The 27,046-nt window shown below is 41.4% G+C and overlaps 1 protein-coding gene across 7 annotated transcripts in view; it reads right to left on the bottom strand.

Annotated features, from left to right (window-relative positions):
- The window catches only part of Ppargc1a (PPARG coactivator 1 alpha), a 335,116-nt gene that overhangs the window by 66,385 nt on the left and 241,685 nt on the right, over positions 1–27,046 (bottom strand). For 5 of the 7 annotated variants that reach the window (XM_026402937.2, XM_077803154.1, XM_026402918.2 and 2 more), the window contains exon 2: positions 22,097–22,276. Coding sequence is in view for 5 of the 7 variants with exons in the window: in XM_026402918.2 (XP_026258703.1) it covers positions 22,097–22,276 (180 nt within the window). In the remaining 2 variants the exon portion in view is untranslated. Of the gene's footprint in view, positions 1–22,096; positions 22,277–26,126; positions 26,418–27,046 lie in introns of those variants that run through there. The other 2 variants (XM_026402904.2, XM_077803152.1) reach the window with 1 other exon arrangement.

The raw sequence follows: 27,046 nt of genomic DNA, 5'->3' as shown, positions 1-27,046 counted from the left end.
TGACCTCCAAGTACAACATATTTCAAACTAAGGGCAGAGACACACACCAGCTCTTTCTCAACGTGCTGCAGTGGGCTTGGCCGTGAGCACTCTCATGTTTAGACAGCAATAAAACACTGTTTTGTAAACGTAACCAGAAATGCAAAATGGGCACCACTTTATCCTAAACATCTTTTGTACATCTTAAACATGTACAAAAACCTGTTATTCACAACGAAGAATGAACAAGCTGAAATTGAATTACTGACTGATTTGAAGATTTTGATACAATTACCAGACCCAGCCCAGCAGCTACTAAACAGATCTTTTTACCCAGGTAATTTTTCCAGGGTGTTTTAAAAGATCATAAATTCAATGTCCTTCATTCGTCCAATCATTCGCCAGCTACTGAGCACCTTTTACCTACTTGACTTTGAATTAGCTACTGAAAAATTTCTAGGAGAACACAGGTTCCAAAAGAAATAAAAATCATCATCCTGACTTACAATTTAGCTGAGGAATAACTCAAAGGTTTATGGCATGCTTTTATTAGACTTCTATTATATGAAAAAAAATTGTACATAAGAAAAAGGTGAATATATCACAATTTCAATACTTAATTTGGGAAGCAAAGAAGCCAAAATACCAAGAAAAAATGCTTATCCACCAATGTAAAATGATTTGGTGCCCCTCCCCTACAAGAGTTTATTTGGGAGTATGTGTATATTTCAACTGAATTTTATTTCCTACTAAACTTATCTTTCAGGAGACTTTCTAATAGGTATATTCTATTGAATCTAATTTATAGGCATGCCCAAGAGTCCAATAAAGGACATTAAAGCCAAGTTTAGGATGCATTATCAATACTTTGTAATTGCCTTCCTTCTTAACCAAATGCCAACAGAAATCTTAGTCAATCATTCAACAAGTATCAGCAGTATTCACAGTGGGGTGAAGAACCTACAGTTTCTAGCCTGAGCAATTTAATATATGCTTTTAAGTACACTCCTTTTCAAATGAAAATGTCCAGTAGGGCATGAACTCTCGTCCGCTGACCAGTCTGCAGCAGGGTGGATCCATGCTGATCTCTCCACTAAATGACACCAAATCTATTCGGACAAGATCAGGCAGCTCTGCCAGCTGTTGAGGGAGAGGTAGAATTAATCAGAAAACACTTCCTGACTTCAAGAGGTTCCCGTGATTTTAAAATTCAGACAGATTGAAAATGAGAAGATAGAAATAATTCCAGGCATTGGGAAAATTTGAAAGGGGCTGGGAGGAGAAGGAGGAGATGAGAAACTGGGTGCCCAGCCACAGAGGTATTCATTAAGAGGCAGTATAACAAGTGGTTGAGAACTGACCTTTGGGAGTTAGGCAACCTTAGCTCTTCTGATTGTCATTCTGTGACTTGACCCTGGTCGAGGTACTTATCTCAGCCTCCCTTTCCAACCTGTAAACTGAGGTAATGTTTCCAACCCATAGTGGTGATGATCAAGAGAATTAGATGAGATTAGTATTTAAGAGAGCTAAAGTTTTTTTTGTTTTGCTTTTGTTTTTTCCTTTACACTAAAACATAGCTTTAAATGTTTCACCTCAGGGCCTGGCACATGCAAATTCCCACCAAAGCTACCATTACGATTGGCAAGAAGATTCCAGTAGATTATTGGCCTCGAAGCAAAAGCAAATCGCCTTTAATAAGTGGGACAAAGGGGATCCCCTGATGTCTCTCCTCCAGTATGTTGCCAGATAAATGTTTTCTTTAGGACAGCTTTCAAAACTACTCAGAGCTCAACTATCATGATATTTTGTTCTAATGGCAGCCAGCCTACATGCCTGGCAATACACACATGTCACACTCTGGATCCTTCCTCTTTGCTCCTCCCTGATCCTCTTATTTTTCTTCAGCTGATCCCATTTCTCCAAATCACCCAAGCATGAAGCCACAGCCACTTCTGCTCCACCTTCTCTCACCACAACATGGAACCTATCACTTTCTATGATAAAGATCTTTATCGATCTTTTCTCCACATCCATCCCTTCCTTCCACAGTCCCCATTCCCTCCTAATTCAAGCCCCATTACCTCAAGCTTGAAAACCACAACAGTTTCCTCCCTGGGCCCCCACCTGCAATCTCTGTCCAAGACAGCTCTTCTTCCCTGTGGTCTCCAGGAGAGTTCTAGGTCCCCAGCAAACCTCACCCTGCTCGTCCTGACTTAAGGTGGATGTTCCTCAAGCAAGTCATTGAATAGCCCTGGGCCTCAGCTCCCCTGTTGTGCAATTAGCATGCCAAACTAGAGCTCATGTTAGTTTTTCATAATTCTAAGATTCCGTTCACTTGTACCTGGCTTGTCTTCTGCCCGATGAGTCCTGTTTCCTAATCATCGCTTGGACTCTCCTCATCACCGTGACTTGTTCATACATTGGTACTATCCTATCAGTTTCTCACTTTAACACATCAGTCCTTGCACACAGAAGTGATAAGTATGTGTTAAAATAATAATAACAAGAGGAAAACTAACATTTTTCTTTTCTGCTGATGGAAGTCTATTCAGAGGCACCCTCCACCAGGGCAGGGCACCTTTTCTGTTGCTAATATCTTACTGATAGCCATACTTCTTCATGCAACAGTTTCTAATGGACACTGGAGGTGGGGCTAACTCACTGATTCTTAAATTCCATAGAAAGCTTAGAACAGGGTGGTGTTGAGTGACTAAGTCCATTGTCAAGTGACAATCACCCACTTGAGTAAGTCTTTTTGCCAAAAAGTCACTTGAGTGAGTCTTTTGCCAAAAAGCTGTGTAACCCCCAAGAAAGATCATTCTTAAAAGTTCTTACGCTTCTTTTATATGGACCACAGTTTCTGAAAAAGTTCTAGGCACCTAGCAGAAGGTGAAAAAAATAATGGTGGGATTCATGATCAGATCTGGTACGCATGGGAGGGGATGACCTCAGGAGTCCTGGGAGCAACACTGGGAGGGGGCGGGGTGCCTGGGATCACCAAAGTACAAGTGAGGAGTATTCAAAAACATGATGGAAGGTTGTGAACATTTACCAAAGAACAAGAAGGGAACCTTCAGCAACAGACTCTACATGGAGAACAAAGGACAGTCAGAGACAGTGACCCAAGGCTCCGGGTTTGGGGGAAAAACAGCAACCTGGCTCTGATCTCTGGGAACACACAAACAAGAAGTTAGGCAACCTGGTATGCACTGTATTGCAGCGTCAGCCTTGTGCTAAAGATTAACAGCCAGACTTAAAGGGGACTAAAGATCAAGCACAAGCCTGCAAGGCTCCAGGCACCTCACTGGCAGGAGTCTGCAACTGCAGGCCAGGAGAGCCTGGACCACGCCAGCTTTCTGCAGAAACAAGCACCGTTTGATCCTGTCACAGTCAATAGAGTATCTCAATCAGGAAAATACATCTTAGAGATGGTTATGTGGCTGGCCAGTGTTTCTGAGGCTTCCAGATAGAAAATGCCAGTTGCACCTGACTGACACTTAGGAGAAGCAGTGGGAACCAGGAAATCGGAGTTCTGGTTAAATGCTAACTTCCAAATTCCTAATCTGTGGGAAGATGGAAAGCATGTGCAACCAAGGGTACTACTGTCTGGCACTTTGTGAAATGTTTCATGAGAAACCTGGCAATTCAGGTGGGATCAGATTCTGAAGAGAGGAGACTGGAGGCATGGTGTCTGGGACATAGTGGGATCTCTACACGGGTCCCAAACTTGTTTGATTGCCATTTTGTGGGTGTGGCATCTCATCTCTGCTATTCGGCAACTCGTCTGCTTGAGGACTGGGTCCCCGTGTTGACATGTTTCCACCACTCACTGCACCTGGACTTGCAAGTCATAGAATTCATTCCTATGTACATACATGAAAATATCTAAGTGGATACTACTATTGTCTACATCCACAAGAATGGGGTTCTAATTAGAATAGCATATGATCTATGCATGTATAATTAGAATAGCATATGCATCTATGCATGTATAATTTTATCATAACAGATTCTATTGTCATGTATAACTAAAAAGAATCATTAAAAACAAATAAGTAAATAAAATAAAATAAAAATAAATAAATAAATAAATATCTGGTGATGATTGTCTCACAGGTAACATATATGGCTGAAATCTATCCCATACTAGACTGGAAATTGTACTCTTCTGATTTTGGGTATACTAGTCAACCTGGGAATAATCTTAAACTTCATCCATCAACAGAACCCTGCCTGATGAAATGAATAAAAGCTAATATATCGTGAAGTTCTGTAATTCTCACAGGTGGTTGTACAATCCACACCTATACCCCTACACACACACACACACACACACACACACACATATACACACACACACACACACACACAGTGGAGGTGCTGAACACTAAAGAGCTGATCAAGTTGTTTGTATACACTATATAGAGACAGACAGACAAGAATTGACAGAGCAATAGTCTCACAAAGACTTGTTAATATGTAAAAACGAAAGACACCAGGAATAGCCAGCCCAGAGTTTCAAAACTGCATTTTCTTTGCTTTCCGTGTTTAAATTACACACTGCAAAGTCACTGAGGAGAAAGCTTTAAGAAAACTTTCATTTGCTATGGTACAGCTCGCCGGTCTTTCTTTGCCTAAAAAAATAAATAAATAAACCCCTAGAAACGTTTCTTTCTTCTCATAGACATTAATAATGATAGCTTGAGCCGTAAAGACTTGGTTTTACTGAAGGTAATGGAGTAATGTTTATTTCCATTAGACTAGGCCTATAAAATCCTCTTTTTATAACCATGAGCCTACAATTTCAAAACAGCAAAGCTTGACATTTTGGTCTCTGACAGGCAACACTTAATATTGGGATGTTTTAAAAATCTATATGAAAAAAGCTCTTAATACAAGATAGGCCGAACATTTTCCCCGCAAATGGTTTGTTTTAGCTATCTCTCTTCCTCCCGGACGGACAGGGAAATCAGACAGCTTATTGGCTTAGTTTGTTAGGCCAGGTTAAAGGGATGCAGTACTGGAAGACTCTTAGAGGAGCTTACCCCTGGGCTAAAAATAGCAGGCACTAGAGAATTATCTTAAATACGACCAAACTTGCTCTGTACTGTGAATGCAGATAACTGTAATATGTTTCCATTTTGGGTCATTTCAGAGCTTTTTTATTTTTTATTTTTTTTTAGTTTGTCTTGTTGTAGCTGACTATTTAATTCACTTCTGATTCTATTTGTCACATTTGCTCTGAGATATTGCCCGGGGGTGTTTGACTGAGGAATCCTTCTTATTTAGCTGGGCTGCTTTTGTTAATATCTAATGAGCTGTTGGACTGCCAAGAGGGCATCCATGAGGCTCATTAGAAGGCAAATTCATGAAAACATGTGATAAAGAACCTACTGTGTGTAACCATTCTCTTGTCTTCCTCCTAAGAGGTGGGAAATGGAATTTACTACATTTCATAAATAAGTATGAATATGCTGAACTTCTGATTTACTCAGGCCTCATGAGTAGATTCTCTCTTTCCCTCTTTTTACTCTTCTCCTGGTGTCCTGGGTGGTGCTTTCTTTCTACCTTTGCTGCTGATCTCTTCCCCTTCGTGGTTTAGGGCCACCTTCATGAAACCCTGCATCTTACGTTTCATATGCATGATACACCTCTGTACCATGAGCACCTACATCAGTGTCTCATAGGTAGGTGCTGCTCTTTAAATAGGTGACAATCCGGCCAATTTAAGAATGAGTGAAATTAGTTTTTGTACTAGAGCATCCTCAGAGCTTACTGAACATGCAAAGTCATCCTCAAGTCCTGACCAGCTTCTCGATTCCATTCCAGAAAAGTTTACAAAACCCCTGCTGAAGTAGCCAAGATGGCCACAAATTCAACTGCACAATATAAACCAGGAGAAGCCAGAAAAATTAAAGTGAAGGGGATTCTCTTCTTGCTATCTTTGCACCCAGTACCTACGATCATAATCTATAGAAAATTCACAACTTCCAGAAAGCCCAGAAGCCATGGACTTACCCTCCTTCCCTAAGCCAGGACTTCTCCCTAGCCCCTAGGCTTGACTTTTCCAAGAAATCAGGTAACTGCTGTACAATTATGAAACAGTAAATGGGTGCAACCATGCAATCACTTGTCCATAATAGGCAAATTCTTTTCTTTGCAATTGTTGACAAGGAAACTACGCTAATGATAACAAAATATCTGCAAAAAATTTGAGGTTTGAACTCATTGAAAGAATCAAAACTGACCAGGCAATATGGGAAATGTTGGGAAGAGTTTGCTGGAAATTTGTGGACCTGAAATTTCATGAATTCCTAGGTAACAGTTGGTTCCTTGTACAGAAGCAGAAGTTATATGAGTTCTCTAGAACCCCTGAAAGGTACCTGTTCTTCAACTCTTCATTAAGTGTGAGAAATGTCCTCCTTCTGTAGGGGACAAGAACAAATGCTCCCTGTCCTTAGCAGTGCCTTTGTGGACATGCAATGGCTTAATACAACTACATGTCTCTCCACTGCCACTGAAACCACTATCTATCTTAATCTGCACACCAAGTCGACCAGTGAGTTAGAAGACAAGTTCACAGCCACTCTGGCAGACACACCGCATATTGCTGTCACTGTTGGCTCTGTTTATAAACCATCTCTTGGAGAACATGTTCTCAGATCTTTGACATGTCTTATTTTTAGCCTGATTGGTCAGAATCTCTGGGAAGGTCATTTTATTCACTCTCACTCTCTGAGTTCAGCAGAACCACTGTAAGTCCATGGGTTAGCAAGTACAGGACAGAGCTCCAACGTGCATTGCAAGGAGCCCGGCACTGAGGAGGTGAGGAGGTGCCAGCTTCTCTTGTGTGGTTTACAATATGGTTCAAGAGACACAGTCAAGAAGGTAACACCTAGACAGCAATTGAAAGCCCTCAGCGGAAGGAGGAGATGCTCCTTGGCACATGAGACAACCATAGCTCTGTGCCAAAGAGGGCCACACATACCTTCCTAAATTTAGGGACTTAATAGTTTATCCTGTGCCTGGTAAAGGCTCCAACTAAACAGAGACCAAAACAACCCGTCTTTAAAATAGCACATTGTCACAATGCCATTTATGGAAATGGTATCTATGGAAAATTTCCTTTGGATTCTCCCCTCCTTAAGACTCATTTCCAATGGCACTCAAAAGAGGACTGATTTAATTTCTGATAACCCCCGCCGCACACCTTGTATTCCTGCTCTGCCCTTCATTTGCATTGATGCTCTCCTTTCCACGGCTTGGCTCCATGGAGGGGACGGAGATGGCAGGGCAGGCTGCCTTGAACACAGCCCGGAATCAGCTTTTATGCTTCGAGACGAAAGGTCGGTGGAAAGGCCCACCGCCGGCGCAATTAATCGGGTCGCTCAGGGACCATCCACTGGTTCAAGAATAGCTTGCAGGTGAGTGATGGACAGGGTCATGGCTGCCTGACAGCATCAGGGGCTATTATGACAGCCATAAAGAGAAAGGGGAAAAATTGAACAAGGGGAAGAATTACTCCTGAAAGGGACATGAAGAGAGACACAAATGCCTTCCTACAAAGGATAAGCGTGAGAAAGTGCCAGGGGAGCTGGACAGCTTACAGTGGACAAGGAGGACAGCACTCTTTGAAACTGCCCAAGTTTGAATATTAATGAGGGGTCATGACCTAACCAAGACTCAGGCTCCACCTAGAGAAGCCCAAGCTGTCCATTTCCAGGTGCAAGGAACCAGAGCCCGTCTGGAGGATTTGGATAAAAAAAAAAAAGATAGAGCTGGAGGATTCTCTGAGTTTCTAGACAGAAATTAGATTTAGGGAACTTGGTCTTATATATTAACTGAAATCTTTTATCCAAAACCGAGTAGCACATTTTAATGATTGCTTTGCAAGCCCTAAGGTGGATGATTTTTTATTTATAAGAGACTCAAAAAAAAATGGGAAGGAAAAGGAGAGGAATTACTCTTGGTACTAACATTTTGATTTAATGTGCTCCACGTGCCTATGTACAAACACATTGTGCATTGTTGGGGTGGTGGTTTATTTGGAGGCTGGGTAGGATAAAGATGGAAAGCAAAGAAGAGAGGCATATAAAAAATTTCATTTTAAGGTAACGTGGGGAATGACCTACTTGATGTTAACTCTATTGGTTGTATTTGTCTTCACTAATGTCTCTCTAGCCAAAGAGCTTTACAATTGACAGGTAAAGGAACTGGTGGTCTCTCTCGTGGAGTAAATCTCAACAGTTGTGTCTACTAGGGGAGAAAGTATTCTTAACAGATTTTCAAATTAACTTCAACATTTCTTGGAGTATTCTCTTATTGACCATGTACACACTGCATGGGAAACACAGGATAGTATCAAGAGACTCCATAAAACATTTTAAATCCAAAATCACGTGTACAGGTTGTACATATGGTGCACCTTTCTCTTTCATCATCAGGCATTAACAGACATAGGCACTTATGCAGATGAATTTAAAAAGCTGAGTTGTCCAAACAGCAAACATTTTATCAAAGTATTTTAATAGAAAGATTTCAAAATCATTTACATATTTCCCCCCATTTTAAAAATTATAGGAATTGATTTTTGTAGCATTGTGTGACATTGCAAAATAACTGTAAGAAGCTGTAGCTATTTGCCCTCTAACTAAATGGCCCCAGATAGTTATATTTTGAGTGTTTGCTAAGGCTTTATAGTTTTTTAGTCCTATCTTTTGGTCAGTTCTTTCATCTATGTTCTCCTTTACCATCTTATTAACTTTCTAAGTCATTTATTCTCATGTCTGATGTGCTCAGGAAACAGGTAACTAGATTCATTTAAACTGTAAATTAAACAAAAGGAAGAAAGTGCTAAGTGAGGGCTGGGAGAAGCTTATCTGGGAATAAAATGAGCTAGGTGTGAAGGAATTTTTCTGAACCTAGTTTGGCTTCTCAAAGACATCTTTACAAAATGGTGCATTTCTCGGCTGTTTAAAACAATTACTAAAGACTACGTTAATAATGGGCAGAGAAATGAGGTTTTCTAGTGTGAACTATTAAAATAGTCCTTTGATTACATGAAACATGCATCCTATCTACAAGACATATATCTTCTCTTTCGGCCATAGAACACCCAGCAGGAAATAAAAACGAACCAGTAACCAAACGGAAAATGTGGAAACGGCATTTTGTTTTTCTTGACCACAAAAACAGCAGAGAGGTCATATGGTCCCATTAGAGGGTATCATCCCTTCTGCTGACTCAGAAAAGAAGCACATTTGCCATTCAAAGACAAACTAAACAGGGCAGGGCATGTGCTATGTGGATTCATAGACTCAGTTATCTGCTGAGACCAGGCAACATTTAGTTACCTCCTAATGCATCCAAACACAGAAATTTCTTTAACTCCGTGTGGACAGAATTTCCAGTTTGAACAAATATTGCAAAGCAGTCCAGACTAGATTTATCCCAGGAGAAATTTGACACAAATTCCTTTAGGACAGGGGCAGCCACCTCAGCGACATTGCTGGGATTGCGAGTGATAGGATTAAAGGAGCTAGACAGTGGCATTGTGACCTAATGTAACTCTCAAATCTGCTGCACGCAGTGCCCTGGAATTGGGGACCAGCAGGAGAAGGAAGCTACTTATCCTAGGCAGCATCACTGCTTTCCAGTTCTGAGGCATTTGCCAGATTCTTCTCCAGTGGGAGCAGGAGCTGCCCACCAAGCAACCCTACCTCAAAGAAAAAAACAGGCTGAGCTATGTAGCTCAGGGGACAGCAGGGTGTCCCCACAAAGCACAGGCTGGCAAGACACAAGAGGACCCTGACATGACAACATTTCTAGACAGAATCTGAGTTGGTGAGCATCCTCAGACACCCAGGAGAACTACGTCTGGAACACAGAAGCTCCAACTTCACGTCTGAGCAGATGAGACGACACCCAGAGAAGCCAATATCCTTAGGCCCATGGAGAAACCAAGGGCGTTCCTGTAACTGGGGACTTTTTCCCCTAAGCAAGGGCCACTCGACTGTAAAAATACACTTCTCAGAAAGGATGAGGCGGAAGAGATTGCAGCTAGAGTATTGTGGGAATCTGAAAGGGACCTAACGGAACAGGGCTTCCTAGGGGTGTGATGCTTGGTTCCTGAGAGAGAAGGGGTCAGGGGTCAGTAGCATTCTTCTGCTCAGGCCCCTTCTGAGGAGGAGGATGACATCACCCTGGAGGCGATGAGACAAAATCAGAGACAAAGTCTCCAAGAGGGAGAAGAGCCACATCTACAGAGTGTCTGCGGCAGGCCAGCAGCGGGCTCCGCTCCTTCCAGCTGGACTGAAGTATCCTTCTCCGGAAGGTCAACAGGCCTACAGGGTACAAAATGGCTCTTCTCCACAGAAGCCCCTCACACATTGCCAGGGGGCTGCATTCTGGCTATGTCAGACTTGTACACTGGTGAAAGAACTTCCTACTGACAGTTGGGATTCTCCCCTTTGGGTGGAGTTCTCTTATTATTCTTCAGCAATTCCAATGAGTAAACCTGTTTACTCATAAGCTTGTTTATTATGCATGCAGGACAACATCAGTTCCAGGTCTCCCAGTTTCCAAGACTGTAACCCTTGCATTGCTTCTGTTGAACCCTATGTCTGCACTATCCATGGGGAATAGAAGATGCTCCTAGCCAGGAGAAATAGTTTTCAGTAGGATTCCACTTGGGTGAAGGTATTTCTGTTGCTAAGACGTGCCAGAAGGACAGAATTTATCTGTTAGTGATGGCCAGGGTTATCGGAGGGGTGGAGAAAATCCTTGCTAGGTTTTGTCTATCTGTGAGCTTCTCTTACTCTTTTTTAAAGGTCTGCATTCAACACTAACCACGAGTTCCATGGAACCAGGGACTGGGTCGACTCTTAACCAGTGTGTCCTCAGAAATGGGCCAGAAGCCAAGCATGCTCACAGTCGATGATCATTTCTTTTGATGAGAGGGTGAACACATCAGTGGGAAAAGGGAAGAACTTTTAAAATCCACAGGCATGAAGAAATGTGAAAATGTGTAAAAGATGGAAACCAAGAGCTTTGGCCAGTGACTCGTTTCTCATTTGAGAAAATGTGGCCACCCTTACCCCAAGGGATATGAGATGAAAAGAACAGGATTAGCACAAATCCTCAGTAATATCTGCATAGTGCTTTAGAAGACCCAAAGCTCTCTCCTGAGGTCTTGAAGTGAGCGACTTAACCAGGTAAGTCCAAATGATTGCAGACATAGGCTGCAATGCCTTCTTGTCTTCAGGCCATTTGGGGAAAGATGGGGAGAGTTTAACACATCTAAGAATTTCTCAAAAGCAAAAAAAAAAAAAAAAAATACTTGCATCAGTCTCTACTCATGCCTCTGGTGCAGAAATATCAGCCACTGTGGAAACTGGTCTCTGAGTTGTTCCCTAGCTACTGGCAAGTACATTTCATTTGTCTTTTCTCATTTCAGTGAGTTGAAAATTTGGTTCAATAATTTTTTTTCCTGCCTCTCTCTAAACCTTCTGTCTCAGGAAAGTTTGAACAAAGTCTCTGGCTGTCACTATTTTCTAATGCTCTGGTAATGAATTTAGAGTTAACTGGGGTGCAAAAGCAAGGAGAAAGCTAGAGGGAATTTCATGACAATTAGCACCGATTTGCACTACAGGCATGGAGGGAAAAAAAAGCCCAAAAATTATTATAAGGAGAAAACTATGCCACTCACACATACACAACCCAACAAAATCCACCAAGCACTGGCTGAAAACGATACCATTGGATGACAAAAAAGACACAGCAGATTAACCAATTAGCATTCACCCAGGAAAAGCTAGCTCTGAGGAAGGAGGGGAGAGAAGGAAGTCCATCAACAGGAATATCAACTTTATAATAGCCCTGACTATTTATCTACCCAGAGCAAGTGCTACAGCCCCACTTTTTTTTTGTGACCCTCTCGACAATTCTGGGGGAAAAAAATGTTAGTTCAACATTATCGCAAGCCAGAATATGACTCTATTTATGTGACAAGTTGACAACATACAATTTCATGCTTGTTGAACTGATCGGTGTTATATATTCACTGTGAATATTATGAAGCCTCACCATTATAAATATGAAACAGTATACACTTATTCAAAATAACTCCAGCAGTGGCAATTTATAGCTCAGTTGTTTGTGTTCTTACGAAGTCCAAATGCCACCTTAAGAAGCTGCAGCTCACAGAAACAGATGTGCAGTGTGACTGTGACCAAAATGGGTTGACGGTGACCTATGTGAAAGCAAGCTATTACATTCTGGTCTGCATGGCAGCTGACACTGGTTTGTATTTAGATACGTGAGTGTTGAGAACACTGTGTCCTTAAAGCTCTGTTTAAACATGGGCCAAGACAGTTGTCTGCTGGACTAATTATTTTACCACCCTTTTATGGCAAAGATCCCTTTAATCTTTTTTCTTAAAAAATTATATATCTGTGTGTGTGTGTGTGTGCGCACGCGTGTGTGCATATACACACACATATATATTTAACTGTGTGTGTGCATGCATGTATGCACACACACACACACACACACACACACACACACAAGCACACACACACATTTCCACTCTGTACAAAGTTACAGCAAGGAAGGACTTTAACCCTTGGTCATGTCAGGTGAATGTTGGCAAGATTTTCTGAATGCCTGCTGCATAGCATAACAGGATTGTACTACTTTCTTGATCAGGTGCCTGGGATCTGGACAAGGCCGCAACCCATCAAATTGTGAACAGTTGCAGCAACTGTTTTTGGTCAGGATTTTTCATTCACTTCCCTCCTCCCCTCCCTTTCTGTCTCTTAGCGTGCTTCAACCAATTTGCAAGTGTTCACTTCCACAAGGACAAATTTGGAATAGTGAAGAACAACACAATTTATCCAAATGTGGAAGGAAATGAAGGAACCAGGCACCTTGCTAAAGCTAGATATCAAAAATTTGCATAAGTGGTTTCCCAACAACAGAGGTGCTATTTGGAACAAAATAAATTGCTTGTATTGTATGCAAGGGCACAAACCTTGACCAACTTTGTGATCGCTTTCCTGCTCGTACATTTCCTGACTACACTCAGATATTCCTGCTTGGGAGGCTCAACATAGCAGCCCTCAGGAGGTAGACCTAAACAGAGAATTGTTTCCAGCCCCAGAAGTCTTCAACATCTTTGATGAGTAAGAAAAACAAATTCATTCAAAATATTTGAAATACGAATTAACTTTTCTGTGGACTTTTTCAGTAATTCTTTTGTTTCTTGTTTGTTACTAGATGATACCCCTACCTCTTGTTTTCAGACCCAGCAGAGGATCTTTTGAACCACTTTAACTGCAGAGTTTTGGAACTCTCCCCCATTTCAACAAAGTTTGCTATCCAAAATCTGCATCTCTTTTACTTTTCCTGTTGGGCTAAAGTGAAGGTGGTGTTGGTTTGTCTAGTAAATCCAACCCAGGAGATAACATAATCACATACATTCATTTCTCAGAGACCTTGGCGGCTCTTATCTCTTGGTTTTATGATCTCTTATGAACAGCCAGGAATAGCAATTTGCAGCCTGTTTGTAAAGTCATCTTAGTCTGAAGCTGGCTTTCTCCTCTTTTATCACGCAGTGATATTCTGCGTCTAAATCCTGTTCACCACTGCAAAATTTCCTCTGAGCTCCATTTTAGAATAATGTAAGTATTCCCTGTGAGTATGAAACATACCAAACATATAATGGAGGGCAATTATCATTTCAATAAACTATTTATTAATAGAAGATGTTTTGTGTGCTTTGCTTAGATTTATTGATATGCTGCCCACTGTACAGCGTAGCCCCGAGCTATTTAGTTCAAGTTCATCAGCATCTCAGGCAAGCAGCGCTGCCGTTCACACACTCTGGTTCTCCTATGAGCTTTGCTCAACTTTATTTTACCATTACATCACCTAGAACATTAAACACAATGCTCTGTTCTATGTGTTAAATCACTCTGGTTTCTTATTAAGTGTTCCAGGCTACCCATTTTTATTAACAGTTACTTTATTAAATCCTTAATAACACAGATAGAATAGTTAGTTAATTTGTGTGTTGAGCCATGGATGTTAATTTGTAAACATAATAACATACTGCAATCATTTGCATAATAGCATTTTAATCTTTTTAGTAAAAGCTGTAATTCCCTACAAAGTACACTGCAGTAGAAACTAAGTGACTATTGGTAATAATACAAAAGGCCTTAAAATTCTGATCCTATTATGGTGTTGGAACATACCCAAACTGCTTCCATAATCTCTGAAATGTTACTGTTCTCTGATTTAGGTGTCTGTGTCAAGAATAAAAATGAAGTATAACTGGTAGCCGTAGACTATTTCCTAAATGTAATTTAGTATTCACTAAGCACTTTGCAAATAGCTCTGAGGCTTTCCTTCAAAGTTCAGAGCTCCAGCTCTGCCTATTGCGTGAAGAACCCTGTAGAACTCACTGAGCTTAAAAGGTGGGTCACGTAAATCATGCTGATAGGCACAGGGAGGGGCCATGTCCACCAGGTATCTGGCTACTGAATCTCCTCCCTCCTCCAGGCTCCACCAGACTGATAATGCCTCCTTCAACGACTGCCTTGGAGTAGAAATTTGGGGGAAAATTAAAAGGGTGGGGGACGGTGGGCAAGTGCTTTACAAAAGCTACTTCTGGGGAAAAACATGGTAGGGGACTCAAGAGCTAAGAGTGGTGAGCGGGAGAAGGAGTAGAGTAAAGGTAATTGTATAAAAGTCAGGCCAGGTCATTTTCCCCAAGATCTGGTAATTCATTAATCGACCTGGCTGCAAACTTTGAATGAATAACTTGTGGTAGTAATGGAGATGGGCAGGTCTACAAAACATGAGTATATAGAATCTGAAGCTGTGCGAATTCCTCTATCATTTTGGAAAAGAAAAAGCATAAAGATATCTCCTATCATCTTTTCGGGACAACTTAATGGATAAGAAGTCACTTATCTTTGAAATATTTTGCCCTTGTCAAGAGTAAGCGTGTGTATTTCACGGTGGATCTCGCCCTATGCTTTCCCTAGCTCTTGTCTTCACTCCTTATAAGTCAGCATCTTTGCAGCCTACAGAAAAACACAGTGTATTGCTTGGCTTTCAAGCTGTACCTGAGAGCACACAGTCTTAAAAGTAACCTGAGAGGTTAAGGAAGAAGATAAAAATGGTCCTTACAAAATTGTTTCACATCAGGGGCAATTCATTTTATAAAACTCACAATAAAATTTTTCATTGCTAAAAGAATAGGAACATAATTACAGGGACAAATTAACCTTGTTAAAGATGTGAAGTCTGGGATAAGGAATGGTGGAGGAACAATTTGGCTCTCAGTTTAACAACGTGGTCTTTAACTTTCTTTATCTTTTTATCTGCTTCATGTGCTCATCTCATTCAGAGGTGAGCCATCTGCTGGGCTGTACTTCCATGGCATGGCATATAGATAGAGGTACACGGGTAAATAAATTCAGCATGTGTACATGGTTATTGCCCAGCACACACAGCTGCTATACAAATAGACCATTTATCCGATACAGCGTCCTGAATGAACCTTGATTTCTCTCACCTAGACTAATATCTTTGAAGTAAACCTAAAAGGCAATGAGCCATTTTTTCCCCCTGATTCTACTCCAAGATTTCCTTGTGTGAATTTGAGTCTCCACTTTTTTTGGCCTCAAAAAGATCCAGGCAGAGGAAGTTTTATTTAAATTACCCACTTGAGAGTCGGGGAGGTTGGAAAAGCCCAAGACAAGCCCATAAAATGACTCACCTACACTTCTTGGAGTGTCCAGAGCAGCTAACAAGAAAACATTGGTCTCTACCCTAAAAACATAAAATACTGCTTTCTAAAATTATTGTGCCTGATTGAACCTATAGATTCTCACTTTCCAGATTGCAAAGGCTGACAACTGGATCAGCTTCCACAATAAACAGCACTCAACTTCATATCTTGTGACCACAAGGAAAAGCCACCCAAGAAAGTTAGAGCTGGTGAGCCTGCATCCTGTGACCTGCTATTCCCCTGGAGAGGAATGATACCATAGACACAGCCCTGTGGGCTGGAATTCCTGAACCATATTTTCCCAGTGGTCAGCATAATGGTGGGGAGGAAATAGGGCGATAAACCAGATGTTCCCGAGATAAGCCAGATGTTATCAAACCAAGAAGTCTGAAACAGTGTTTAAGGTGTATAGATGAACACACACACACACACACACACACACACACACACACACACACACACAACACCGCTATTCAGTTTCCCTGCAAGATAAACTGACGGTAGAAGATGAAAATAAAACAGCACACAGACTGGATTAGATTGTTGCTTCCTGATTTGTGAGTCTCCAAGATGAACATCTAACTGATTTATACCCAGAATTTGGAATTTTGTGGTAGACTACAAATGCAAAGATAAGTACAACATAAATTTTTAAAATACTCCATAAGTCTCCATGAGTTTCAACATTCTTCAATGTTCTTATGTTACAGCCAATTATCTCCCCACTTAAATGGCCATTATTTTCTTACTTGAAGTCTATGTTCTCCATAAGTGTCATTACCAAGTGTGGCAAAAATCTGGTGGTGGGCCATAAATTTAATTTAAATGACAAACATTTATTGATTGCAAATTGGAAATTCCAGAAATCTTTAAAAAGCAATTATTGTAAATTCATTCAGTCTCTCCACATAACAAAGGAGAATTTATTCTCTTGACAATTAAATTAAGGTGAGGTTGTTTTTACACACACTTTTTTTTTTCCCCTGTCTGTTTGCTTTGTTAAAATTCCAAGAGGTTTGCCATTCATAGAAAAGTCTGTCTGACCACAGGCACAGTCAGAATTCATTACCATGGAAGGCTGCAGAATTTCCTCCAAGGAGACAAGTGAGGAAAAGCAGGCACCATGTAAATTTGTGGATTGGGTTAAATATGTTCTGCCCCTGAGGCGCAGGGAGATGGAGAGCCCCTTTGTAAAAAGATTCAAGTCTGAAAAAGCACTGAGCCTCCCAAAGCAAATGGGCACGTCACCAGGAATGGCATCCATGAAGTCCTGACTCTCTTGGGAATATGTTTGAGTTAGCATTCCTTGCACCTCCCTCTGTACCCAACTCACAATGACCAGGAGTGATGGAATTTTCCTTCAGGGAGTTTGGAATCTGTTCCCTGGATGCCATCCCCTCTGCTATCACCTTGAACCTTCCCTGCCCCTGAATCACACTGGGGTTTGGCATATAGCAAGGCCTGCTGTCTGGCTCCCCTACTTTCTATTTGCCTATACCTCTGAAAACAGTCGGCACCTGCGTTACATTCTTCTCCTCCAAAAAAAAAAAAAAGAAAAGAAAAACCTTCAGTTATATACTAATTTCTACCATGTAAGCTCTGTACACTTCCAAATGGGTTCTTTTGGCTCCCAATAATTTTATAACTACCCTACATCCAAACCTACTTTCCCTACTCTTGTGTTCCCATTAATATAGATTTTACTTGGAATAACTAAGCTCCTCACAACCATGCCTCCTTTATGAAAACACTTTGCTCATTCTCTCACCAGCCTTGGTGAATTTATTCTTGCTGTTTCCTTCTTCAGCAAGCATGTGCACACAGGCACACGCACAAAAGTTTGTCATGGTTTCTAATGACTAATTTGTGTAATATCTATAATTCCATCTGTGTACATATACTCACGTGTATACACATGAATATACATCTCATATTGATTTCCAATTGCTAATAAGTCAAAACATGCGTGCACATTCATTTATGTCTACACACAGTTTTGCATTGTTTGCTAATTTTTGTTTTACATTTGTTCATGCTCCCTCCCAAACAGCATTTAAACTTCTTTAGAAAGTAGACCTTTTGTGCTTGGTAGGCACTTACTTTCTGCTAAGCAAACATCTAGAAAACCTTCAGTGAACAAGACAGGCAGAATCCCTGCTCTCCAAATTCTCATGGTCTGTTGAATTGCCAAGATTTGTTATTTTCACTTTTTTGATAGGTACATAATATGTGCTCATTCTTTAAAAATTTAGAATAAAATGGAAAGCCAAAAGAAAACATATATATCATCTATGTTCCCACCAGAATGATCAAGTCTTCCTGAAAGCTCTCACTACTCATTTCCTGGGTGCCACGGAGAAGGCCACCTTATGCCCAGGTATCACGTGACCACCCCTTACTTTCCTCCTACAAAAAGTCACCCCCTCAGACCTTCAGGAGTTCTCATAGTTACCAATCACAATGCCAGACACGGCTTGTGAGTCCTCTCCCTGTTAGCAAAGGCAGGACTCAGATGATGTCATGAGTGAAGACCTAGGGACAATGACATTCTCACTCACTTCTCTCCTAAGGAACCCCAAGTTGCTGCACTCTGCAGTACCAGGTGAATGAATGGCTATTCACTTGTATCATGGAGGCATTCAAGCAGGTATTAGAAAATAAACCTGGGACAAGGGCCCACAATGATGCAGAGAGGCCCATGTGCTATGGAAACGAACCCCATACCACCCATCGTTATACACTACCAGGCTGTAAAAGCAGCCTTTATTCTCCTTCTTCATACAATGCACAAAGGCTAAAGGGAAGGAAGTTATGTTGCAATATTCTGAAACATAAATCTTGCTACCAAGCCAGGGACAGTATCCTGTTTTCCTTACACATGGATCTGATTCACTGGAGGCTGGGCCTATAGGACTTGTGTTCTGTTTTTCAATGGAGTTTCTGCATTATACCTGGTGGCCTGCATTTACACATCTGGACATGGGTTGTGCAAGCAGTTGTGTGTCCAGTTAACCAACCACTGTGTACAGATGTACATTGGCACAGTTTACACCCACTCAGAAGTCTTCTTTCCCAAGTTGGGACATGCAGCTTCTTTCTTTTTCTTTATTATTATTATTATTATTATTATTATTATTATTTGTTTTATGTTTAAGAAGTTAAATAAAATTAAATTTCAACTCCAATAAAAGAGGAAGAGATTTTCATGTATTCTCCTTGCTGTAGCAGTTTGCTACACCATTCCATCACCCTTAATCTCACTTTCTGCTTTGATTAGAATTTAGTAATCCCAGAGACAGTTTCCAGGGGTGTCGTCAGAGTGCTACTTGAGTCAGGGAAATGGTTGAACTGCTCAATGCTTTTTTAATTCTGGGAACCAGAGGTAGATAATGCTTCTTAGTGGCAGATGAGCAAAGGCAGAGCTGTGGCCCTGTGGCTTGCTGATGGAAGCCTTCTTAGGTGAGAACACAGGGCTTTGAGAGGAGGGAGGAGCTGTGTACCAGGGAAAAGTCCACTAGAAAAGGTGGCCCTGGGAAAGTAGTTCTCTGAAGCGCTGCTTTGGAATACACGCAAAGCTGTGGCCATTCAAAGGTTATCTTGCACGTGAACTTTTTTTTTTTTTTTTTTTTTTGCCAGGGAAGACCAATTTTAGAATTTCACTTCAGCTCAAAACACACTTTCTTTTCCCATTACAGAAGCGATGTCTGCGCTTAACAGTGGAGGGCAAAGAGTAGAGGTGTCATCACTCTATGCAAATGCTCATGACGCTGCTGCGTGTTGCCACAGAGGACCTTAACCTTTGCCTGGACAGAGAAGAAGGGGCCCTGTGACATCAGAGAGGCTGCAATGGGAATTATCTAAACAGTCACTTTTTTTTTTCTGTCACTAAGAGCATACCTGACATGTTAGTACTGAGGCCCTGAGCAGCTCGATCATTTTATGTGGCTTCTTATTCCTGATATCCACCACCTCACTGTGTTTGGTCTCAGCCATCGGACCAATTTATCTTTTACACTTCAAATAGGGGATGAATTGGTCAGATCACTGAGACTTTCAAAAACAATTAAACAAACAAACAGGGTTTCTCAGCCCCAGCACGACTGTCATTTGAGATCAGAGCTCTGTGCTGTCGTGAGATTTCCTGTGCATTGTAAGATATTTAGTGCCAGCTCTCAATGCCAGTTATGCCCACTAAATACCAGTAGGACCACCTTTCCCCAGTCCTCACAATCAAACACCCCCCCCCCCAAGAAGCTGCCAAATATCTGAAGGGGGAGGGGATGTTGCTTTTGTTGAGAATTATTGGCTTAAAATGATCTCATGTGAGATTAAATTAAGTAATCCTTGTGTTTGGGGCAATAAAAACAATTCTATCAGTTGTTGAAAGTTATATAGGGAAAGAAAGGAGAGTCCCTGTGTAGATTCAACATCTATAGGTAGATCAATGACAGGAAGCATCCTGAAGAAATCAACGGGGAGACTCCACGTAGGCACCCCACAGCAAATATGGGAACCTAAGGCCAGGAAGAAAGTGGTCCTTTTTGAAAGTAGGGAGGCACTGAGGACCACGCCTCTGTCCCCCACCATCATCTCCAGAGACCATGGCCTTGACCCAATATGGAACAGTGGATTGATTATTAGATAAGAGGTCTATAGAGATGGACATTTTTTAAAGCACTGTTTATTTAATGCAGCATGACTTAGAATGGGCCTGTAACCTGACAAGTGCACTGAATGAGGAATGTTCAATTTACCAGTTCTAACCGGCCAAGTCCTCACATGAACTTTCTAAGACCCAGCTGAAAAGCCTGGGAAAGTATAGAAACCACAAACCTTCAGCGGTTCCTCCCCCTGGCTGCCCTACCTGAAGCATTCCTGTGAGACCCACTTAATACTCCAGACCTGTTGCAAGATCTTCACCCTGGGCAGAGCCCCCATGGCTGACAGGCTGCCCCGGCCTCCACATCAACCAATACCCCATAACTGAAAGGAAAGATTCTGCCCTATTTTTAAAATGTATTGAGCAAAGAAGCAGCTTCATACATGTTTCTAAAGGATGGCGATCACCGGAATTCACTGTTTCCCTATTTTAATCAATGATATAGACTTGGAAGTCAGATAAATTTAGAATTTAAGTGCCATAATTATTTGTCAACTGTGTGACTCTGGGAAAATTGTTTAACCTCTCTGAGCCTCCATGTCTGCATATGTAAAATGGGAACAATACTAATAGTACCTAAACAGCAGGTGGTTTTGAGGAATGTGTAAGATGACAGGAAAGGGTTCCAACACGTTGCCCACTGTTGTCATTACGATTATGGTTGTCAACGTTACTATATTCATCCTTCACTCATTATACAAAAAAACATTTATTCAGCAACTTCCATGAGCTGAGTGGTAGGAAAAACTCAATTAAAATTATAATATTGGCTTTCTTAAAGACTCGGAATTTTAATCAAATGACATTGAAAACAACCAATAAAGGTCTTCACTGGTGGGTTATGGAGACTTTGAATAGAGTCAGCACATAGTAGGTTCTCAAAAAATATTAGCTCATGATGATAGCATTGGTAATTCTGATGTTGAAAATTAGGTGATTTTGCAATCTTGATTTAATTTACTTGTAAGAGTACTCACTAAAAGTCCCTACAAGAAATGATTTATTTTCAAGCAAATGAATGCTGATCTTGCAAGAAAGCACGTCTATTCTCTAAACAACATGTTCATCGGGGAAGGGTAACATTCTTTATTATAGCATATAATAAGCATCCAGAGTCTGGGAGGTAATTCTCACTATTGAAAGGAAAATGGATTTTGACTAATTTGTAAATATAGATTAGATCTGTTGAGTTTATCAATTTCCACCTACAAAGAAATTAGTGGTATGTACCAAGAACATAAGAGTAATAGTCAACACTGCTCACCTATTTGATAAAAAAGGTAGATTTCTAAACCCTCAGTTTAAAATTCTCCTTCTTATAATATTAATTTATATTAGTCACCATTTACGGCTAAGATTCTCTCCATGGGAAATTGGAATAAACAGGTTTAGACTTTTGTTCTTGTCATCAATTCTTTCACAACCCCGTGTATTTCAACACAATTTAATGCAGTCTGTTGTCAGTTCTCAGCCCCTTAATTATATAAAAAAAAACTGTTTGTTTTCCAAAATATTGTTTCACCATCAAAAAGAAAGTATGACAAAAACTCTTTTGATGACCATACAGTAAGAACCCAAGATGTTTTCAGGCCTATCCCATGTCAGACTGGCCCAAGCCAAGGTCAAGGAGAAATGAACTTTCCAAAGGAGGTTCTTACCTCAAATATGTTTGCAGGCTCATTGCTGTACTGGTTGGATATTATTTCTGATTGGTCGCTGCACCACTTGAGTCCACCCAGAAAGCTGTCTGTGTCCAAGTCGTTCACATCTAGTTCAGAAAGATCAAGCTCAGGAAGATCTGGGCAAAGAGGCTGGTCTTCACCAACCAGAGCAGCACACTGCAGGAGGCAAAAAAGAAAAAAAAAAAAAAAAAGCTTTCATTAACTGCAGGAATGTATTAAACCACAATAGCATGTGATAGGAATTAAGCCTGGTTAATTCAACGACACCACCAAAGCTGGCCTCTGAGGCTTTAATCACCAGGGAAAACACCCTAAATTCTTTTCCCACTTGGCTCCCAAAGGATACTTTGCCTGATTTATCCCATGCAAAATTCCATCTCTAAATCCAAGATAAGTACTTCATGAAGTCCTCTCTGAGTCTTCCAGTGAGAAAGCCGCGGCATGTTTGTACCGCTTGGAGAGTTAGCCCTTATCACATCAGACTGTCTTGTGCTTAACTATACGTAAAATCTTACTCTATCCTGAGAGTATAATCTCTTAGAGAAGAACACAAGCTTGATTTTACTTGGAACTATCATGCTTACTGGACTTTCCCTAAACAACTGGCACGTGAAAAACAGAAGACAGGAACTACATGAGGAGAACTTTCTCCACTTAGACTCTTTTTAAACATGTCATCCTTATCCTTCATTCAGCAACTAATGATGCAAGGCCTTTGACTCATCTGTGGTCCTCTTGAATTATTTCTTAAATCATTTACTCTCACTGACTTTTTATGAGTTACTGGACGTCATCCTTAACAGGTCAAAGCAGGTTCCTTGAGATGAAGATCATATTTTTTTCTATGCAGCCTTTATATCTCACTCTGAGTTACTTATAAGACATGGCGTGTGTGTGTGTATGTGTGTGTGTGTGTGTGTGTGTGTGTGTGTGTGTGTGTTTGGGATCACCTGGCACCTGGAGAAGAGGAGTCACAATAACAACACACCACAATTATATTTTGTTCATTATTCAGGTGTATCTCAACTATGTTCCAAATACATTCAAAATAGCTATTTTTGTTCAGAGTTATAAAATTATTTCAATATATTGAAAGGTTTAAAATATCCTCTACTGCAGCTGGGCTGCTTGTCCCCAAGGCCATTTTAGATTGCCATATTCTTTTTCTTCCTTGCGTGTAGCAGATATCACTTAACGGCCCCACCCTAGTGCTTTCCAAGGAAAGTGGACCCCATTACCAATGAAGTGGACTCCTAGAACTGAATCAGCTCACTGATGGCTGATTCCAGGCTGCATACCATAAAGAACCCTGCAGAAACTCCTACAGCCAGGGTCTGGGGATGCCAGAGTCATAGGGACATTGTCTACCTGTGCGCCAAGCTGTCTGAACCCAGGCCTCCCACTCAGAAGCAGGACCCTCCTGCCTCTACCTTACGAGGTCAGGAGAGATGCTGTCCAGTTGTTCACATCCACGCAGTCCTTGGGCATGAAGTTGCAGATATCCCTTGACATTTAGATTTTGAATAAGTTTTATGCAGATTTCTTTTTCCTCAAGCACCCCTGTCATCCCTGGCAGGCTGCATTACACGGATCATATGCAGCAGTGTGATGATAAGCCACACACTGAGAAGTAGGGCCTGGGTAATGGAGTGGGCAGTTAGTAAGAGAAGAATGGGAGGAGTCTGCAAATCACTGCAGTTCTGCCCTAAGGCCACGAGCCCCGTGAGGTCCCCAGCTGCAGGCAGAAGGTAATGGAAGGAAAGGGCTGTCCGCTCTATCTAAACTCCTTCCTTATCATTTTATTGGTCTTTCCTTTTTATTATATGAACCCAAAGTTACAGATCAGTCTATTCAACTAGGTTGAAAGCAATGGAAGCTGGACAGGAGAGAAGATCTCGTCCCAGTCCAATGTTCTTGTTTTGTTACGGGTGTTATGCTCCCCGGGCACATTCTGGCCCACCCCTTGCAGTCCAAGCACACACACTCAGCGTCAACTCTGCTTTGACACCATCCATTCAGAGGCAAGGGGAGAACTTTTCCCACAGTGCAAAAATACTAAGCTTTCACAGGGGGATAGTCCTTTAACATAATCAAGCATAAACAGCATCAACAAATAAAAATGTTGGCTGTCTACCTCTGCCTTAAGTTCCGTTGTAGAGCTCAGGAACCATGTTTTAGGAATACTGACGGGTCATACCAATGGACTGGTGAACAATATCTAACTGCCCTCTCCAGGCACACCCTGTACAAAACCCTAGAACTTTCCAGAAATGTGTAAGTCCCTTTTGAAAACCATTGACTAGACCAGGTCAGTTTGTTGTGTGTTACTGTCTTGTACACCTCCTTCTCTCTCTCCTCCAGCTCTCCCTCTCCTATTATGCTTTTACATTATGGTTCCAAAAAGTGCCTGTGCTCTTGCCAATGTTGACATGCTAATAAGATCAGTGCTTCTGAATGTGGCATTATTCTGCTAATCTAAAACACATTAGTCGTAGCAAGTGTCCCTGTTATTAATTTATATTTGGCCTTTGGATGGTGGCAGACACAGTCCGAGCCCTGTAACTGTCCTCATCTGACACGCTGATATTTATGACTTCCCCATACATCTGTAACAGGTGTGCTCGACTGCACTCACACAGCCTCGTTCTAGTGCCTCCTTGCAACGATGACAGCTATGTCACAACTGTAGCCTTAATTTTATAATAAGATTTAAGAGGATAAAGCAGTCACTAAACACAAAAGGCTAATTATTGTACATTATTTCACCCCAACAGACTTTTCTCTTAGTTAAGAAGGAGACAATAAATTAGCTTAACTGCACTGATGATAATGAATCATTATAATTAAGTATAATTCTCCATTAACCTTTTGGAGGTTTTGATGGTAAATTTTAAAGAGAGAGAGAAGAAAAAGTGGACTCAGCCACATTAATTATATTAATGAAAAAAAAAAAAAGAATCTTAACTTCTTTAAAAAAAATTAGTCAAGACAAGGGAAGGGGGTGGCGAGGAGGGCCATAAAGAATGACAGTCTTGGTGGAGTATATGTCATGTGAATTGTCTCTATCAATCTTGGTAACCTTATTGTACATCACCTTCATTAAACTGTGAAACACGGGGGACTCCGAGCACCTCCAGTGATATGGGCCTTTATTAACCAGTGTGCTGTCCTGTCATTATGTGCAAAAGGGCATAAGACGTTTTAGGATGACAGCAAACATTAATGATTCAAAAAATGAAAGCTGCCTACGCTACCTGCTGCTCTAATATTTGAAACTGGCAGAGGTGATTCCCAGAGCGGCTGTCTCGAAGGCAGGGCTTCTAGCAGCTGCTGCCTACAGTGCAACAGCAACTGGCCAGCCACAGCGGACCTGCGACTCAATCCACGGCTGGACAAGGAGCCCAAGACCTGTTCCCCTTCAGAAAAGAAAACGTAAAAAGGCCACCATTCTGAAAGGCCTGGATACTTATTGGAAAACGACTGCAGGAATTCCGGTAGTTAACATTAACCTTCCTTATTTCCATACGAGCTAGTTCCTCAATCAAGTAGCAGCATCAGGAATTATGCATGATGGAAAAACGAAACTACAGCAGCAGAGACCCACCGTGCCAGCCAGACAACCACCCACAGGACACTCCGGGCTACTCAAACAATTAGGACTTTGAAGCCACTTAGAACCCTGACTCTTAATCACTACAGGACATATGAATTCTCCATATCTATCCTGCCTTACCGAGAAATCACAACAAGATAAGAAGGATTACAACCCACAAAATACAATCCACCAAGGCAAGAAGGGCAGCCAGAGCCAACGTTTGCAAACCCAGCAAGGAGTTAAGAATCCAGGGCATGCCTCGCTAGATAGGAAAAATGCATTCGCAGCCGGCCTCGGCCAAATTATTTTCACTTTAGATGTGTATCGCCAGCCACACCACATGCACATCTTATTTAATCAAATCACGTGTGGCACTTGATCCTCCCCCTTACCCTACGTGCCCCCAGCTACCCGGAGGAAGCACTCGAAGTCCTTTGCCAGGTTCATTGTTAGCAGCTCGGATCCTCCATGCAATTCAATTCGGGTCCATCTCAGCAGAGTCCTCAGAAAGTTTCGCTTGTTTCCCAAGTTGCCCAAACTTTCCGGGAACATTCCATTGTGCTGAATGCAAACACACCGAGGTCCTCCGTCCCCCAGCTAGACTCCAGAGATTACGAGGAAACCGCTTGCATTTTTTTTTCCCCCGTATGAATTGTAGCCAGCACAGACTGTGGAATTGATGTATTGCCGTCTATTTTTACACAAGCAGTGAGCAGCTCCACACACGGTCCTGCATAAACTCTATTCTCTCTCCGGCTTCAGGCAGCTCTCCGTGGTACAGGGAGATTTAACCATTGGCTTCCCTGCCACCGGCTCAAACAGGAAACCTTGCACTATAAGGCTTTGTTTTTTTTCCCTGACCAAATCTTTCAACTACACATAGGAGTTTTAAAGGAAGCAGCAGCATCATTTTATATTTTGCGGGAAAAGCAATCTAAGACAGTCCAGCAGGAATGTTTAGGATTTTGTAAGTTCTCTGTCTGATGAACAGAGAAAGGAAAAAAAAAATCCGGACTAGAATCAAAACGGTCTATATTTGAATGCATCCATTTTAATATTTTTATCTTCATTTTCTTATAAATAGAAATGGCATTTTTCCAACCAGGCCACTAAACACCACTGGAAAGACTTCAGCTTCTGATTCATATCAATATCTTAGAGCATAAATATTGCATATGAGTAGAAACAGAGCCAAAGGCACATGGAAAGAGTTTCTAACTGCAACAGATACTGATGACAGCAGCTGAGCTTTGATTTGCTCAAGGCATCTCAGAGCCACCTTAAAATAGCAAACTTATTGGAGTTAAGATAAGATTGAGATTCCCTTCCAA

This window comes from Urocitellus parryii, chromosome 10, assembly GCF_045843805.1.
Source record: "Urocitellus parryii isolate mUroPar1 chromosome 10, mUroPar1.hap1, whole genome shotgun sequence".
NCBI lineage: Eukaryota > Metazoa > Chordata > Mammalia > Rodentia > Sciuridae > Urocitellus > Urocitellus parryii.
Note: the sequence above shows the minus strand (reverse complement) of the source record. Positions and strands in the feature narration are given on the sequence as shown.